The following is a 19,809-nucleotide window of genomic DNA, read 5'->3' as shown; positions in this document are numbered from 1 at the left end:
ACTCTCCTCATTTATTACAGCTCAAAACAGGCTAGAGTCACAAACTTGTGAAAATCGAGATATTTTTTTTCCTCAAACATAGACTGCGCTAAGAAAACTCATAAAGGAATTGACCACTGACCAAAACATGTCAAGAGATATTGGTGGAAAAGAAAAAATTGTGCCTCATATATTAAAAACTGTGCACAGCAATATCGAAGAAATTATTTATGATTTTAATTTGGCACTGAAAATCACACAAAATAAACTGAAGTGCCATTTTACAGTGAAACGCTTGCCATTATTGTTGTACGCCACCACATGGCCATATCTAGATAAAATGTTGCTCATTTGCTGTTAAGTGCAGTGGGCAGGAGTGTTCATCTTAATTTTAGTTCACAATTTCTCTAGTGCACCCTCCGTTGAAAAGTAATGCTCTTCTCGTTATTTATAGTGCCTCACATTTATATAAGCACTTTGGTAAATCATCATCCTAGCTGCCATCACTGATCTCAAATGCATCATCACGATTCTGCAATCATTCCATTAGAGAGGAAAGTTGCTATTCCCATTTTTTCTGCGTACTGCCAGCATTAGCAAGCTCCCATGATGACAGTGACTTTTCCAATTCATGACTGCGGAAGAATCTATGTAACAGCCCCTTTACTATATATTTTTACTGTAAAACTCTGACAACAATGCATCTGGATGTGCTGGTGAACTTAGACAACAAAGCAAACAATGTGGTTCTGCACGTGCCAATCCTTTGACTAGTTTACAGAACTGCTGCAGCATGGTGCCAAGTTTGTCAAGGTCATCAATATAGCAAGCAAAGCAAGATTACAGATGGCACACTAAAGCTGCGTATGCATTAGTGTACCCTTCATATCACAGCCTTGCCCAAACGATCAAAAAGTTCCTTTAGCATCTGGTTTTTCTCTGCCTTCACACAAAATTTCACACATGGAAATTTCACACCATGCATCATTCGTATTTGTCATCCAGCTGAGCTGTTGGCACAATCAGGTAGGGTCTGAGGCAGCCCCATTTTGTGCACAAACATAAACCACATCACTTGATGCATTATTCCACAAACTATTAACATCAAGCCACTGGGTCGAAGGACAGTAGCAACTCTGCTAAAAGGTTCTTCATCTGTCAGCTTCTATTCCATGCCTTGATGACAGCCCCAGAAGCCTGAAAAGTAAAGCAGAGCAATTCCTAAATACAAAAAAAGAATCTCTAATATACTTTACATTGCACAAGAGAAACCAGATGTCAAAAACTCTGAAAAAGCAAAACACAATTAATGAAACCTATGCTGGTAAAATTGTTTTTTAAATCAGAGGTGGAATTGCACAAAGCTTCCTCAAGAAGTTTGCACACCTTTGTTAATACTGACTCCTGCAAAATTAAATAGAGCAAAACAACACAAGTTAAAAAGAAATCCCCTTAAATAAATACAAAAAAGAATCTCTAATATCCTTCATATTGCACATGAACAGAAACCAGATGTCACAAACTCTAGACAAACAAAACACATTTCATGAAACATATGCTGGTAAAATTTAGGTTGTTTTATTAAATCACAGGTGGAATTGCACGAAGCTCTTCTTGAACGAGTACTCACATAAAATCAAATAAGCACTATGTGGGTTCATGCATGAGGTAGAAGTGTTGGAAGAGGAATTCTGCTTTTTAACGTATTAAGACTATACAGAGCTGCCCCTGAAATTTTCAACTGGAGCAAAAGTTATAGGATGATCATCGATGTGGCCCAGGTGATGACTAAAGCTGGCACTTTTGATAGCTAAGAACTCAGCTCCTGTCACGTGAATTAATTAAAAGGAAGCGAAGTAACGATGGCAATGATATAACCCAATTAGAAGAGCAGACACCTCTCATGCATTTTATACAGCCTGGTATGTCACACTTGATTGTGTATGCTACAAAGTGCTTCAAAAAACATAGCTTATAAATAAAAATGCTGCGAAACAAACCGACAACCAAAACCTAACTGTGATGGCAGTTTAGAAATATCAGCTGCTCATGGCGCAACAAGATTGGCCTTGACACGCCCTACGCTGTGCGCAGACACCAGTCGTTTAGATCACTGGATATGGACAAAATATTTACAGGCCCTGAACATCGATCCATTTGGGCAATGAAGGCATGCAGAAGTTTTCTTCAAGCATTCTTCCTCGGGAAGTTTGCACACCTTTGTTAATACTGGCTCCAGTACCTGCAAAATTAAATAAAGCAAAACAACAAGTTAAAAAGAAATGGCCCAACAGCACAAGAGTGCTAACAAAAAGCAAAAACCCAAAGTGTAGAGAATGAGTGCTATACTTTTCCTATGCGCATTGGAACTGTCCCAGTTTTCTATGTACCGGACATCACCGAAGACAGTAAAAGAGTTTTAACGCAGTGAAAAATAGTTTAACACTGTTTTTGCATCGAAAAATTGTTATAACCTGAATGTTTGAAAAAAAAAAAAAATACGTCGACATAATTTACTCTCCGGGTCTCAGGAGATGTGGCAGAATCAATCAAAGCTGAAATCGACACACGTGGATATATCTGAACACGTTTCACAGTGCCACTAGGAGAAGCGCCACTTGCAGGACGGCGTGCAGTTCAATGTATCAAACTGGCGAAACAGGAGTTCGATATACTGTGCACCTTTCCTGTACTTTTACACACAATTTTCTAGAGATAATGTGTGTGTTTGATATAAGAAATAATTTGAAATATCTGGGTCTGATATGTTTGGCCTTGGCTGCACCCATGCCTTGGTTGGTTAAGTCAGGTTGAATGTCCCGAAGCAGCACACGGGTTATGAGGGACACCCTGGTGCAGGGTTCCAAATTAATTTAGACCAACTGGGGTTCCTCATGGTGCACTGACATCGCACAGCACATGAGGCTTTTTTTTTTTTTTGCCTCCACCTAAATACAGCCACCTTGGCCGGAATTCAGTTTCAAGGCCTTGGATAAGTGCAGCCCAACGCCAAAGCCAATGAATGAATCCATTGTATATTTCGAACATGGGACCACTTAAAATGGATTACTGGACAGGGAACTCTTGCAAGTGGGACCATTTAGCAAAGATGGACCACCTGACAAAAGGAACCTTTTGGAACTTCCCGCTTTGAAAAAGACATTGAAAATTCAAAGTGAAACCAATTGGATATTTCAGTTGGTTCCAATTGGTTCTGAAACTGACTCCAATAGTGTCTTTAATCAACGTAGATATTATTCAGGTGCAAAAGAAAAATTCATTTGTGAGGACTTCAAGGCAACGCTCAGCCTGGTGGCATCATTTTTACAGGAGAATTTAAATTGTGAGAATTGCACATGCAGTTACGGAAATCACGACACATCACACACAAGAAACACATAACACGAATAACATTAGCTCAGTATATACATCCACAGAACACAGTTCTGCTCCCATGTACTTACCCCATTCATGAGACACTCACACTGGGGCCTGACAGGGTGTCTACGAAGTTGAAGTTCCCAAATTTTTCCCCGAGTGCATTTGTAAAATTTCCTGAGTAACAGAGTATTTTGTTTTATGTGAAAACAAGCTGACACAAAGCCGCCTGATGGTATCACTCTCCAGTAAGCATGTTAAAAAATAAAAACGCTTTAATCCTATTTGAAAAGTAAAGAGTAGTGTTTACTTCATTTAAAAAAAAGGGGGAGAGATTAGCAAAATGCATAACAAATTGAATATCTTTGAAAAATGCTAAAACAAACTGAGAATCGAATTGAACATTTTCAAATACGAACTAAAAGGAAGATGCATGCGGAAGCAAATATTTTCAAATGTTAGATATTTCTATCTACTGATAGCAACCGCAATGGTGTGGGACCTGAAGTTTAGCATCACAAGTGTGATTGTCTCTCAGCAAGTCTATTCAGACGAACTGCAGATTATAGAAACCTTAGTTTGTAAAAGTGAAAGAACGACAAACCTCAAACTAACACTGGAAAGTCAACCTCAAGTTTGTCCACAACGCTTCAGTGTTGTTTCACTAAAGCATATTTTCGTTTGGATGAGGGACACTTGCATCTCGGAGTCAGCCAACACTGTTTTTTCAGCTCAAGCTTTTTCACAGAAGCGGCGGCACGCTTCCTTTCCTGTTCCTTCCTCACTGCATCGGCCCTTTCTGCTCTTGTCCACTCCAGCTCCTCTTTCCACCGTGTGTTCGCCCCACAGACTATTTGGAGCACCCTCTTGGTCAGCTGAACGTTGGCAACTCCTCCTGCCGACATTACGGCGTCACACACGATTCGCTGGGCGACCAAAGATTGCTCCTCCTGATTTTTAACAAGGCATTCCTTGTTAATAGAAAATCCCTGCTCGACAGACGCATTTCCGTGTGCAAGATACAGAATCACCTTCACAAATGTGAACAGTTCTTTGTTCGAACCACAGATGCCTGCCCAAAGGGCATCCAGCCGATGTGTGCTCCTACTAAATTTTTCAATGCTGCTTGCGCCAAGGCTAGGGAGCACACATGCTTGTAGGACCGCATCGCCCGGTCAGCTTCTCTTCCTGTCATCCATTGGTGCTCCGTTAGAACTTCAAGTGCATCATTTAGACGCCGTTCCCCGAGATCGGGAATCAGCGCGCAAGCGGAATCCAGAGATGACGATCCCCTCACCAGCTTGAACCTCAATGGCAACCTTTCCACGATCTTTTTAGCACAGTTCTTCACGAAAGTGGCGCAGTCCCTTCTGAACCCTAGGATAGCCAAATCTGAAAATTTCGGGGCCTTTCGGAGTGCATTCTTCGTAGCAAATCCAAGGTCAACCTTGGGCGTTGCAACTATGTTCGCAGTAAGGTCCATGTCCATCTTGATCAACTTCAACCGACTGTCCGCCGCCATTATTACTTCTTTCGTTACTATTCTACTTATTAGTGACAATAGAAGGTTCTCTAATGCTGCGCCAAGAAATGGAAGCATAGGCGAATCGGTCTGCAACTGAGCCAGGAACGGCTCCAGTTCCTCTGCGATGCCAAGCATAAAGGTTAGCTTTGCAGACAGCAGAGGATCACGAATGGCTGTTTCAACCACGCAGTAACTGGAGCTGGTCGGTCGGTTGTTCTCGTTTCCACACGACTCGACGCACACTTTTATGTACGACAGAATCTCAATAGGTCTTGAAATTAAACGAACATTTTCTAGCCACCGCACAGTGCACAACTTCATAGGGTAAATGTTGGTCCCGGTTCTGCGTGCATATTCAGCGCGTCGGGCAGGTATACATTTGAATAAGTTGTACAAAGCACGAAGAAGTTCCACGAGTTGCCAACCTGTTGCCGCGTGTCCGGTTTTGAAAGCACCGTTCACAACATGAAGGCCACAGCTACCAGCTTTGAGAATACGACGGCCATCGCTGGATTCACAAAGTTCTTGTTTGACCTCATGGAGAAATTTTATATTTACATTTGGCCCATCCATTGAGATCTGAAGAATTTTTGATCGGGAGAGTCCATCTGTGGAAGTTTTAAAAGCAGAAACCAATTCTTCTGCCCGCGTGCGCCCCAGAATGCATGACGTCAAATAGCGCGTTTTCATGCTCTGCTCTGCGTCCGACCAAAAGCGAACCATCACATCCATTTGCTCTTTTTGTGCAACTTTGTTTAACGATTCGTCAAACGCCACGACGAGGTGGGAGGGTTGGCTTACTTCCGACGTGAGGTTCTCCTAGAAGAAAGGTGCAAGGCCATAGATAATAGTATATCCTTCCTTGCCTTTGCCAAGCTGCATTTTCTTGGCTGTAGCTGATGATGGGAACATCAAAGGGAACAGAGAAGCCGATGCCGCGGCAGCACGGAGTGATGCGTGCGTCATACCAGCGTTGAGGCACCACATCACTTTAGCATTTATGACCTCTAAGTCACACTGAAAGATATCCTTTGCTCTATGATCGGGTTGGATGTCTGTTGCAGTAGTTGAAGCACTCGGAGGATGCGCAGAAACTGAAAGCACTGGCCCAGCATTGGTCACAACGGTGGCCGGAGGTGTCAAAAAGTGAGGCTACAGACGGTGCGCCGGCTCCGGTAATGGCCAGTCGGTGCTTCTTACTTTCAGCGTGACTTGTCACCGCTCTTCTTCCCATGTTGCTGAGCGAAAACTGCTTTCTGCACAGCACACAGTACACTGCGTTCGGGTTACTTTTGACGGGCCTAATCCAGGCTGCAATCTTGCAATGTTTCGCATTCGTCCAGCCCTGGATGAAAGTGAACTTGTAGGACGTTGTGCTTGACATGTTGGACACGGATTGCCTGGGGCACCACAGCAGTCGTTAAAACTAAGTCGGTCCAAAATAGCGCAGCTAAGTACGGACAGAATTCGTTCCTTTGCTAGCGTCGGCTGATCCCGAAAAGGCGCAAAACTATTTCCCTTTCTCCCAAAGCTGCACTGCCTGCATCGTGTGCATGCACCCCCTGCGACAGAAATGGACGCTTCCATCAAGGAGATGCGCAGGGAGGAAGCGTTCATCTGGGACCATTGTAAGTTCTCACAACGTTTTCTGCCACCTTCTTGGAGCTGTCCACTCAGAAACACAGGAAAACAAGGGGAGGCCTCGGGCCACCGAACAGCGCACGTGCGAACCGTAGGAAGTGCGCGCTCTGCCATCAGCCACAGTGCCATGGAAGCGCAGGAAAGTGTCTGCTTTCGACATAGTACGCTTCGAAATTGGAAGCGCTGCTGGCGCCACAAAGCTTTTTGCCGCCTTGCTGGAATGCTCCACTTGACAGCGCAATGTTGGAGGCCAGTGGTCCCTGAGGAGAGGACGCGTAACGCCGCAATGGACAATCTGTGCAATGCCAGTCCGCATTTTTCACACGAGGCAGCATTATCATGACTTTGGTTCCTTTTATGTAGAACTGCAGCTAATTTTCCCTGATATAAGCACAAATCCCCGGAGTTTTTCCAGATTATCCAAATTCCCTGAGAATTCCCAGTTTTCACGGTTGTTAGACACCCTGGGTGAGTGACACTTGCCCAGTACAGTCATTTCATATAATTTCAATCGCAGCGATTGTGCAAATGATGAATGCAGTTTAGCAGCTAGGTTAAGCTGCTGACAGCTCTTTTTATAAGAATCAAATTAGTTCTGCCTTTGTTTGTCTCATACGTAAAGACAACTCCCCATCTCTAATGCTCTTCAGTGATGAAATTACCTTTTTAGACATGTGACAAGATTGCCTAGCACTCTTTAGACCATGTGCCTTCACTTAAGTGTGATGGTTTGAGCAAGTTCGTTATGCACATATGCCACTTTTGGCACCAACACAGGACAGGACGGGAAAACAAGATCACACGTCATGCTCCCTCTCGTGTCTGCGTTAAGAGTTAATCAGTGCTTTACAGCTAAGCAAGTTTTTCTATCTCTTTCCTTTCCTCTCATTTTTCATTGTAAGTGCTTAAATAAATGTCAGCTGAAATGGTTTTTCACCCATGTGATGGCGTACAGAAGCATCACAAGGTGCTAGATTGCGAGCAAATGGTGCTGCGGCAGTTGCATCAGTATAAATGTTGCCCAAAAAGGGATACATATATGAATACTTTGCGAATCCTTTCTCAGAGCACGAGCACCAGGCTATGAGCCTTCGTAGTGTGGCAGCATTCCTCTGGCAGCTTGTACTCCTTGTCCTGCAAATACTGACCCTCGTGCCTGCAAGAAAGCAAAGCAGTGCAATAAGATGAGCTTTAATGTCATAAGCACCAGGGATTTTTCTCAACAGGTATTCAACAAACATGATATGGCAACCACTTGTATATTTGTACAACATATTACCTAATGCAGTGGAAGACCTGGATGTGCACGAAAAATGGTGGCTGTCCTTGAGGCTTCCCGACGTAAACTGCTGGCTGCCAGTACTGGCAACGGTACCTCCTGCACTGGATCCCTTATATCATCATCCTGCACCATGCATGGCTCATTGATGCAATGAAATCATGCTTCATTGCAATGGGTGCCCGCATGGAAGTGAACAGCATGATAAAACTGAACAGCGGAATTTGCTCAGCGGTTAATGACACAGTAGAATGCATACTACTGATACTCGATCATGCAGGTACAGTAAAAGCTGGGCGTTGGAGGTTCACTGTCAACCGCGTCAACGTAGCTGCCACAGCTGCGCACAAACACCCATTCAACGCCCATTACTTCTGCGTCAGTGCAGTAGGAACCTTACATCCTGTAATCATACCTGGTGCACGCATTAAAGCCATAGCGCGAAACTATATGGACCATATAACGGCGGCGAAGTCATAAACAGCACCTTTTGCTGGGGCTAGTTCCATTCTGACATAAGTAAATTTGAACGAATGAAAGTGCCGGAAGGCGTAACGAAAATGGGACAGGCCTTCGGGCACCTACATTCGTGCTGCTTTACTTATGCTTATGTGTTAGCCTGCGACTGTAGCTGGACGGCTGCACAGCGCTGGTGCTACTGGTAACAGTGCAAACGAATACGAAACCACGCTCACTGAGCAATAGAGGAGGCTTTTGACTGAATGCTACAGAGCTCGGCGGGCTTCCTTCACCAGTCGCACGCAGCTCAAGCCTTCATCGCAAACACACACATTTTTTTCTGCGAAGCTTTGGCTTAGACACACAACAAAAACCAGCGCCTAAACCGCAGTGTTGGAAAAGTGTGACCAAACCTGACTCAAACGCAGCCTGCGACACGAAGTTTTTACAATCTCTCTTGCTCCAAATTATCGCCATCGTTGATGCATACCGCAATACGGTTTGCCCGTTTGCCACTGCGGTTTCCTCCTAAAGAAAAATGAAAATTTTCAGCCACTTAAGCTGGCCAACAATGCAGTAATGCCTAAACAAACTGCGCGTACGTCAGTAAACAGAAAATTGGCTAAAAAATGGACATTTTACGCTCAAAACGCGAAACGAAACAGGTTTCGTTACCGCACCCAGCTGGCCGGTGCGCGCGGATTGTAATCTTATCGGCCACAACTTGTGCCTTTTGTGTGAAGGTTTGCCCTCAGCGACTGCGTCAAATTGTTTCTCGAAGGAAAATCGGGCCGACAAGACTCTAGTTAACCTAAATTTCGCTCCCGCGTGCGTTGCCGGCAAGTTTTTCCCACGCGTACGCAGCGATCGCGCAGGAGCAGAATCAGCAGTATCAGAAGCTCCCGATGTTAGCATGCACACCACGCATAAATTTCTGCAATTCCTTGTTTCGAACTTGTGCGTTGAAAAACGAAAGGCGTTTACTCTAGCCCTTTGAAATAATGCACCTTCATTAACACTTGTGTGCCGCGGCTGCCTGGAGCGCCGAAGGGGCAGATGGCACGCATTCGAGTTCGGAACTATATACGACTACATAGTCATGCGAGTGCGCAGAAGGTTACATCGCACAGCGCTCGTCACCACGCCACGGGCCAAGGGAGGAAATAGGCGGGCATATATGGCGCGAACGTACAGTACATGAGCGTAGGCTGGTGTACTGGTCGATTCCACCGAACCAATATATACGCCTGATAAAAAAAAAAAAAAACGTTTGGAACGAATTGATATTCCGATTGGTTCCGGCCGTGTTTTTGTGAACCAGTTAATTTCCCGACCACTTGGAACCAACTGGACCCATTAGGTTGTTGCATCCAGAAAATATTCATAAATTGTAGTTATGTGAGACTAGGCCTGTCTGTACAAATTTTTTATCGTGGACATTTTAAAAAATTTCCCCGCGTCAACCGCTGGCTCATTTGCCGTGAAACTGCACACAGAGCTTGCGTATTATGGCAACTTTTGTATCGTAGCAAGTTTGACAACGGTACTTACTTAGTTGAGCTGTGCATGATGCGAAAACATAATCGTCTACGTAGAGATCGGCAACCAAAACCCGCAGACGACGCTTTTTCGCTGAAAGGCGGCAGTGGCGCCATCTGTTTTCGACAGTGTAAAGCGTCTCGACAAGGCCGCCGAGACGAGCGTTGCAAACAATATTCTTTGAAAGGTAAAGCCTCTTTACATCTGTTGTTCTGATATTTTTTCCGCTCAATTAGCCGAAAATGTTGCAAGCGCTTCAGTTGAAGCAGACGAAACGGCATATTCAAAGAGCCGCACTTCTCGAAACGCTCGCCTCGATTTGTCGTGACGCTTTCGACTGCTAAAAACAGGTGGCGCCACTGCCGCAGCTCAGCGAAAAAACGTCTGCGGGGTTTGGGTCGCCGATCTCTTCGTAGACGATTACGTTTTCACATCATGCACGGTTCAACTAAGTAAGTACCGTTGTCAGACTTGCTACGATACAAAAGTTACCATAATACGCAAGGTCTGTGAGCAGTTTCACCGCAAATGAGCCAGCGGTTGAGGCGGGGAAACTTTTTAAAGTCTTCACGATAAAAACGCACAACACTGTATTTGAGCTTCAGGCTGGCCTTGTGCTCGGGTTCCCTGGGGTGAAATCTTTGGAAGATGGATCTTCAACCCCACGATATGAAAACAAGAACATCTTGTGCCAAGACACTGTTTGGCTAAGCTGCCCTTGCACCACTAAATTAATCACTTTGGGGACAAGAGAGAGATTAAGTAGACAGGAAACATCCCTTATCTTCTTCATCTGCCAGTTGACCCGTAATATACTATGGCCTAACTTCTTGGCAAAATGTAACAAATTTTCAAACTTTGCGAGCTTCGTATTATTTGAAGCAAGCTGACAGTGGAAATGTTTGCTTGGTAGCTGCAAGCCAACGGAGCGATCTTTCCAATGGAGAAATCAGTCAGGATGCACTATTTTAAAGTGATTCTACTGCGAGGCAGGCTGTCTCATTTGTGCTATTTCTGTGCAGTCACAGAACGTGCTTAATGACCCTAACTTTCCGTGTTGGAGAATTTGTATCCTGGAAAATTAGAACAAAGAATTCACAAAATTCTGCGGGAAACACAATACGCCCTTCGCCGACAAAGCACAGCTTCAAACGACCTCCTACCTTGCAAAGGTGATTCCTCACGCGACATGCATAGGCAGTGTGTGCGCACACACTAGTTCTTTGCTGCAGCAGAATTAGCAGCCGCTGCCACAAAAAAAAGGGACCACAATGGTCTTTACCACACAAGGGATTTCAGTCACTCAAGGATCGATGATCTGTCGACAGGGAGAGGGGTTGGCCCAAAAGCTTTCTCTAGGCATTTCTGCCCAGAAGAGCCAAGGCAGGGGAAAATCTTGTACCCGGCAGCACTGGGGATCGAACCCAGCAGACTTCCCGAATGTATGGCGTATTATTAAACTACTAGACCATCACGGTTTTTATTTGCCTTTATTTTCACAAAATAAAATACAGATTGAATCGGAAAAGTGAGCCAGTTTACAGGCAGTGGCGCTACCTATAAATGGTTAAAGTTTTTCACTTTCTCCAGTACACTTACACACTTGGTACTAATGACTGAGTTTTCGAGACCTCTATGATATGGTGAACAGAACCCAAAATACTAGGTAATACCTTTGACAGTGAGAATCAGCATCGCAAACAGTCAATCAACGTTTCCATATGCTATGCAAACCCATTACCACTTTACCATTAGCATATTATATGCAACAACATCATCATTCTCAATTGCCAAAAACCAACTTCCATAAGGATTTAAATGGAAATCTTTTAAATAAAAAAATTACAGGATTGCGCTTAGGTCTGCTTAAGAGCGCAAATGCGAAAGCCTTTTCCTCTCCTCACTTTCTCCTTCCATTTGTCATTTTATTATTATCTTATATTTCTTGAAATTTTCTTTTTCTGTTATTTTTATTTCATTTTCCCAGTCTTTTTGTAATTTTTTATACTAAGTAAGCCTTCTCATGCATTTACATCGTTTTTCATTGAATCAGTCACAAAAGCTGCTTCAAACACAGCATTTATTTTCATTAATTCAATTTAATTCTTAACTAATTACAATTCATCAACCCGACATTTCCCAATTTCAAGATCTACTCATGCACTACCTATCAGTCAAACTTTTCCCATTTCAAGATCTACTCACGCACTATCTAGCAAAATCAAACTTTTGCACATTTATCTCCACAGAACAACATAATCGTGTGGACAAAATTTGCGAACACTTTATGCTGACGCGACATAACCATACAATGCTTTCGCATTAGAACAGTCAAGCAGTGCAAACAGAGCTGGGCACAATACTTGAAAAAGGTATCTGCGAAATCGATACACTTCAATATTGTATTTGCGATACCGATACAAACTGCCAAACCAAATCTGGCTCCCGATATAGATACTCTGTAGCATCAATAATTCGGTACTCCACTGAAATATCCAATATTAATAAAGGTGGTAATATGGTTTGCTAAGTTGAGAAATTTCACCATGGTTTCTAGAACTTGTAGTGCATTTGATATAGAGCACTGTATTTGACAGGGTTTAAATGAATCTGGCAACACAGATTTCTTTGCGATCTTATTTCTTTCAAGCTCCAGTGTCAGCACAGCTGGTTTTGTTAAAACTTTAGATTGGAGTGAAGCCATGGTGATGTTGAAACGATCGCAGCAAATTAAAGAAAGAATCTCTGCAGGATCACATGAGTATGCTGCCGTGTTTTATTTTATGATGGTGCCTTTTATCAATGCATCAGAGCTAAGCACAGCCACATCGACTCAAGGATCCTCGACGTAGTAAAGTTAAGAAACTGAAGTTTCACTAGCTTCCCTAGAGAACTACAGCTTGTTGTAGCGTTGTTGGTCCAAATGAAAGGAATCCCTCAGCTGATGAATTTGACACTGCCGGCGCTGATCACCCCATTGACCCCTGTGTGGAAAAGTGCGTGACCTTTATCGTCCTCACAGAGTAAACAAATGTTCAGTAAGCTCCTGAGCATGAAGGCGAAACTCTCCCATTTCTGTTCACAATCACCGCAACCTGAAATATAGAGGTAAGACAGTGTTGTTCCTACTGCAACGGTGAGCCTGTTTCCTTGTCCTTTCTGTCACCGAGTGTGCAGAAACGCAACAGATATGTCGTCTGTCTGCCAAACAACGAATGTAGGAAGAAAGACGACTGACCGAATTAACAGCATTGACATTGCCTCTTCCTAATTCTTTCCATTTTTTACGATGCTACCACCAGAGCAAGCGCCAACGACCCAAAGTCAGGCCTACAGCTGTCTCAAATTCTGCGGCACATTCTTATGTCGAGAATAAAGTATCGTTAAAATAAACGATACACTAAAAATGCATTACTGACACATCGATAGGCTCATATTTAGCAAGCGATACTTAAGTTTGAGGTTGTCTACACAATGCTCGCATTATGTGGAGTACAGGCCAACAAGCATTCATGCCACGTACAAGATCTCAAAAGTGAGCCGATAATTTACAATACAATTTTTAAAAACTCCCGCTTCAGCGCCTAGTGGCGACCTGCAGTGGTGGGCTTTTACCCAAATCCGCGCTCGTTACGTCAGCATCCATGCTTGTTGCCTCAAGTAGCACTCGTTACGTCAGCAGCGGACTGTCAGCATTGGTTCGCGTGCGCCGGCAGCTGGCGGAGGGGGCGAGTGCGAGGGACCGGCGGTGGAGCGCCAACATTTCAGCGTGCAAAAAGTGACGAGAGGAGAGGGAAAGGCGCAAAGACACGGAAAATCAAATTTTGACTACAGATAACAGCTTCCACAAAAAAAATCTAAAAAATTCTTGCTGGAGCACATTTGTGAAGCGACGTCCTTTAGCATCCTAGGCACATCGCACCTTTGTTGAGACCCCCTTACACAGCTCCTTTAATACCAATACACAAAATGTATCAAAAGATAGCATCGGAGATGCATCTTCGATACTGCCCATGCCCGAGTGCAAAGGAGCATCTTGTTGCATAAGGTGCTTGTGCTGTCATTCTTTGTCATCTTTGTTCGCTGCACCGCTTGCCTGCCCCTTCGTAATCAATGAAAAAACTAGCCCTAACTGCCCCTCTTCATTAGTTCATTCCTGAAAGTTCGCTGTAAAACGCCTCAAGAGAAAGCTAGAGTAAAACAAATTACATGTTTGACAGGCTCGCTTCGGCGGTCTAGTATGCTTTGAAGTAATTTGAACATCTTTCCCACACACAAGAAATTTGTCAACATAGAGACAATTCGCAAACCTACACCAGCAAATGATGGAAAAAAGGTTTCTTAATTGTGCTTTAGCTTTTCATGGCATTTTAATTCGTAGTTGCCTCTGAATGCCTTAGGGCAAAACTGACACTGAAATGGTTTCTCGCCCTTGTGAGCTCGCACATGCCTGACAAGTTGGCTATTTCGTGCAAAGGCCATGGGGCACAGCTCGCACTTATATGGTTTTTCGGTTGTGTGATTTCGCATGTGATCATTCAGGGCACTCACGTGTACAAACCTTTTGCTGCAGTGGTCACACTGGTAAGGACGCTCACCAGTGTGGGTGCGCAGATGAGCATTCAGGGCACTTTGGACAACAAAGCTGCTGTCACAAGAGTCGCATTTATATGGACGCTCGCCCGTGTGAGTGCGGATGTGTTGCACTAGAGCACTCTTCCAAGTAAATCTGGTGCCACAGTGATCACACTGGTATGGACGCTCGCCGGTATGGGTGCGAAGGTGTCCAACCAGGTAGCCTCTCTTTGTAAAGCTTTTGTAGCAGTATTTGCACTGTTGCAGCTGTTTGCCTTTATGTTTATCCGGCTGACTTTCCCCTTTGACATGAACGCCTGACACAGAGGGGCCTGGAGAGTGCACGCCAGGATGTGAACTTCCTCCAGGAGAGGGGCTGTCCCTGCAATGTGTGGCTTCCAAATCTGTAATGTGAAAAACAACACTTTCCATCAATCGGAGCACAGCAAAAGTGTAACACCTCGTTATGCTGTGGCCACAAGCTTGTGAAAATGGAAAACAGATCTTAAAGAACAGCCCTACAAACACATGCAGTATCGCATTCAATAGTTTGGTCGCACAGAAGTCAGCTTGGAGACAAGATCTCGTATATAGAAGCCTCTTGCAGTTTATGTCAACAATTCAGCTAGAAAACAAACGATCACCCTGAGAAATGCTCTGACAAAGTTTTAAGCTGCAACCACAGTAACAGGTACATGTTCTGTCTCTTGCACTCGTCCGTCAGTGGATTCTTGACAAAGCCTTGCAAACCTTCTGACACCAAGATTACTTTATGGACAAAACCCTTGGTAGTGTGTTATGGCCTGGAACATGTTAGGCTGTTACTGAATGCATACTTGTACTGTATAGTGAAGCTCTCATGCTAAAAGTCTATAGATGAGAAAAAAATTCTAAGGACAATTACAATTCTCTTTAACGTGAAAGTTGAGGGCAGCTCTGTCAGTGTCTCGGGCTCTGTAGGTTTACTGTTTTGCTTCACTGGGTTGTCGGCACGTCTGGAAATGATATTAGTTTGATAGCAGTATTAGCTGAAGACGACGACTATGTCCAATGCACAGCACATGCATATTAGGAGATGACGATGATGAATATTGCACAGTGCGAGAGTTTAAGTTGCGAAGGTGTTCATCCAGGTAGCCTTTCTATGCAAAGCTTTTGTTGCAATGACCGCACTGATGCAGCCAACTGCCTTTATGTTTACCTGGCTGACTTTCCACTTTGATCTGAACAGTTGACAGAGAGCAGGCTGGAGAGAGCATGCCAGCAAGTGAACTTTCTTCAGGAGAGGGGCTGTCCATGGGATGTCTGGTGTCCAAACCTGCATTGTGCAAAACAGCACTCCACATATGTCACAGCTTATGACAGGATAAAGCCACAAACTTGTGAAAATGGAAGGCAAACCTTTCGATTCCTTTTCCTTTCCTTACACGTACCTCATGGCTCTTTCACTGCCTTCTCTTCTCTCAATGGCTAGCACTGTCGTCCATTTGAGGCTCACAATCCATCTACCATCAGCCACAAAATACTCCTCAAGAAATTTTTTCCCTCAAACGCAGACTGCACTAGGAAGGCTCTTAAAAGAACCGACCACCAACCAAAATGCATCACGAGATTATGGTGGGAAAAATTTTAGCCTTATATTGTAAAAATTGAGCACAGTCATATCGAAGAAATGATTTACAACTTTAATTTGGCACTGAGAATCGCATAAAATGCAGTGAAACTCGTTATTATTGTTGCATACCACTCCGTGACATCTAGGTAAAACATTACTCATTTGCTGTCAAGTGCAGCATTTTTTCTTTTAGGAATGTGTCATAATTTTAGTCCACAATTTCTCTAGTGCACCCTTTCATGAAAAGTAATGCTCTTTCCGTTGTCTATAGTGCCTCACATTGAAGACTGTGGAAGCATCTATGTAACAGCCCTTTTACAATATACGTTTACTGGAAAACTTTGATAACAATGTCTCTGTGTGCTGGCAAACAACTTAGGCAACGAACCAAACAATGTGGTTCTGCATGTGCTAGTCGTTCTTAGACTAGTTTGCAGGACTGCCAAAGAATGGTGCCAATTCTGTCAAAATCATCAATACAGCAATGAAAGCAAGATCACAGATGGCGCACTAAAGCTTTGTATGCATTAGTGTACCCTTTATATCACAGCCTTGCTCAAACAATCACAAAGTTCCTTTAGCATCTGGTTTTTCTCTACCTTCACGCAAAATGTCACAAGCAGACATTTACATCACACATCACTTTCTGAGCTGTTGGCATGATCAGACAGGGTCTGATGCGGCCCCATTTTGTGCACAAACATAAACCATACAACTTCAAGCACTACCACAAACTATTAACAACAAGCCACTGGGTCGAGGGACAATAGCAACTCTACTAAAAGATTCTTCATCTGGCAGCTTGTACTCCATGCCTTGACGATACTGTCCCAGAGGCCTGCAAAGTAAAACAAAGCAAAACACCATAAATAAATACAAAAAAGTATCTAATATACTTTTCATTGCACATGAAGAGAAACCAGATGTCATAAACTCTGAAAAAGAAAAAAACGCTGCGTTAAGTGCACTGCACTGGTAAAAAAAAAACAGGTTGATTTACATGAAGCTCCACCCGAGTAAGTTCTCACACCAAAGCAACAAGGCACTATATGGCTTATCGCCAATGAAACCCGCAATTGTTGTCCAGACGAAACGGTCCAAAACAGCCGCCATAGCAATCGTAAGAGTGTCAACAAAGGACCCAATACATACTAGGCACTCAATGGCCTTTAAATCAAAGGCACTTAGGGTAAAGACACTTAAGCCTTTGACATAAAGGCCTTCACCCTAAATGCTTTTACTGCAAAGGCCTTTAACCTAGAGGCCTTTACCCCAAAGGCCTTTGAGGCACTACCACAAGCTGCTAACTAGTACTAATGAGTACTAACTAGTGAACAAATATAGTTTAGTAGCCCACGATGAGACCTCTCGCATTCACAGCATGTACGTAATCTTTCGGACAACAGACTAAGAGATGCAGGAGCCATGGAGGTATCGTCCCATAGAAAACTTTCTCGTGCACTTTTACAACTTCTGCTACCAAAACGCAAGTATGGTTAACAACAGCAGTCGAAAAGTTAGGAGATTCGCACGCATTTTAACATGCAGCAAAGCATTTTGAAGCACATCGTATCATCCATTACATGCGCCACCAAAAAAAAAAAAAAACTGAAATTGTAGAGATTAGGCCTGCACTTATCCCATATGCCTCAGAAATGTACCGATTTTATATGAACTGGACGTCACCTAACCCACAGTCAAAAGTTTTTTATATAGCGAAACATACTTCAACACTGTTTTTGTATCTATATTTTTTAACCTGGGCTTTAAAAAATGGCACCACAATTTAAACTTTGTCTTAGGAGGAACACCACAGAATCAGTCAAAGCTAAAATCTACAAACATGGACGTCTTTTAAAGTTTAAACAGTGCAATTAATCTGCTTGACTGCGGCTGACAAGATTAAAGCCTTTTAATAGAGTTCAGCTTAGTTCTCATTCGTAACATATGTGAGCAATTCGTCTGTCCAAAAGCAATGAAAAGGCGCAGAAATATTTCCCAAAATTTTCCCATACATAGGAAAAAGTGACCATACAGGTGCACCACACACCCCAAAAAACAGCCACCTTCGCAGCCCACACTGGGGTAGAAAACTTCGATATACACCATTGTCCAGCCATTACAGACGTCAGACCGAATTGTTCCCATAGTAGCAGGAGAGGAGGCAACTGGAGCATCGCATCGTCGTCCAACAGAAAAGCCGACGAAAATACAGCAGCTTCGTAACCACGGCCACTGCCTATCGTGCGTGCACAGGAATCATTCACTTTGGAGCATAAGCTCAATTCACCAGGTGTGCTGAAGAAGTTTAAACCGAAACTAACCAGAGTTTCCTGCCCTTGGCTAGCACAAACCACTCAGTCGTGTGCACTCTTAACAGAAAGGAGTAAAAAAGGGAGTAAACTGTCCTCTGGTGCATTCTCTTTTATAAAAGGGAATGCGCTATAGGACAGATTACTCCCTTTTTACTCCCATATAGGCATATTTGTGTTTAGAGTATACGGCACATTCCCACGAGCAACCACTGCCTGCACCAAACGGCACTCATTGTTAAAGCCCATGTGAACATCCTCATTTACCAGAAGGCGAAAACTAGAGCATTAAATTTTTGTATACGACTGCCACAGCGTTTACCCTGGAGAAAAAGCCCTCTGTTTTATCACAGTTAAAAAAAAAGCTTCACGCTTAAGACTAAATCACAACACTAGCACTAGATCCTCCTCTACGTGGACCCACAAGGAGCAAAAAGTTAATTTCTAACAGACAAGACTGAATGCACAGTTAATCCAAGTATGCTTATACTACGCAAAAGATGAACAGTGAAAGGATATAAAGCACAACCAAACAAAAAAGCAAAATGCATATCATCAGTGCATTACACTCACAAGAGATAGAGAAAATGACAAATGTAGCAAGATCACGGCCACCTAGATCAGGCACGCAGCAGAGGGTTTTTCCTGCCTGCCTAATCGGCACGTGCTCCAGCAGAAAAATGTAACTGAGGTAGCTCCCACCACCACCCACCCACCGGTCTACAGCACTTGCTACATAAAGCGAACTAGTTTTCGACCCCCTCCTCGCGCCACGAAGTGGAACTGCCACTATTGCCCCAAACTCAACCTCAGCAGCACTGAAGAGCTGAAGCTCGGGGAAATGCATGTTTGATTCTGTAGACAACACATGCTACTCTTTTCACATGCTGCTTTTTGACATGCTACTCTGCGTTGGAGAGGGGTATTGGAAAGTAAAATTGAAGAAAAAAATCATTAAACCAAATAAAAATATGCAGCCATTAGTTTGTATGTACCACAAAGGAGACTTGTAGTCAACACCAGCAAAAGTGTGTTTGAGAATCTACAGTGAAGTCTTAGTGCACCTTAAAATAACCACAGATCAGCCTTTCACAGTGCATTATGATCACTGCAACCCAGTACAATTGAGAAGCAGCCAAGGTGCTTACCGTTTGCACCACATAACGCATCCTCCGAGAAATTTATTCGCACATGCATGGAGCAGTTGTGAATAATCCGTTTCTTCCTCACTGGTGTTTCCATTCCGAATGCTCACATATCCTTCACATAAAAAACAATGCATGTCATATCATACCTATGCACTGTGCTCACTGTGGCCACTGGATGTGTTCTGGGATATAGCGATGCATTCAAGTTAATGTTTGCAAATAGGTGTCACCGTCATCACAGTTTTTAAGCTCCTTTACAGGCTCGTGCACAGACCAAATTATTTACTTGTAGCCCTTGGACGCATGGCACTAGCTGTCACTTAATATGTTTCAAAGGTGCTGTGTTACTAGTGTTTTCG

The 19,809-nt window shown here is 43.6% G+C and overlaps 1 protein-coding gene and 1 pseudogene across 2 annotated transcripts in view; both read right to left on the bottom strand.

Annotated features, from left to right (window-relative positions):
- LOC144134315 (uncharacterized) overlaps positions 1–19,809 on the bottom strand; it is a 66,131-nt gene that overhangs the window by 3,372 nt on the left and 42,950 nt on the right. Inside the window, exons 5-7 of the mRNA XM_077667253.1 lie at positions 16,770–16,984; positions 15,577–15,693; positions 14,148–14,779 (exon numbers count right to left, since the gene is read on the bottom strand). Of these exons, the coding sequence (XP_077523379.1) occupies positions 14,148–14,779; positions 15,577–15,693; positions 16,770–16,984 (964 nt within the window). The remainder of the gene's footprint in view (positions 1–14,147; positions 14,780–15,576; positions 15,694–16,769; positions 16,985–19,809) is intronic.
- On the bottom strand, positions 351–8,726 carry LOC144132967 (uncharacterized; annotated as a pseudogene). Its single transcript, XR_013314953.1, has 2 exons — positions 7,803–8,726; positions 351–7,679 (listed from the first exon to the last, which is right to left on the bottom strand). The product of XR_013314953.1 is annotated as an uncharacterized LOC144132967 (transcript).

Source organism: Amblyomma americanum, chromosome 5 (genome assembly GCF_052857255.1).
Source record: "Amblyomma americanum isolate KBUSLIRL-KWMA chromosome 5, ASM5285725v1, whole genome shotgun sequence".
NCBI lineage: Eukaryota > Metazoa > Arthropoda > Arachnida > Ixodida > Ixodidae > Amblyomma > Amblyomma americanum.
This window is presented reverse-complemented; position numbering and strand designations above follow the sequence as displayed.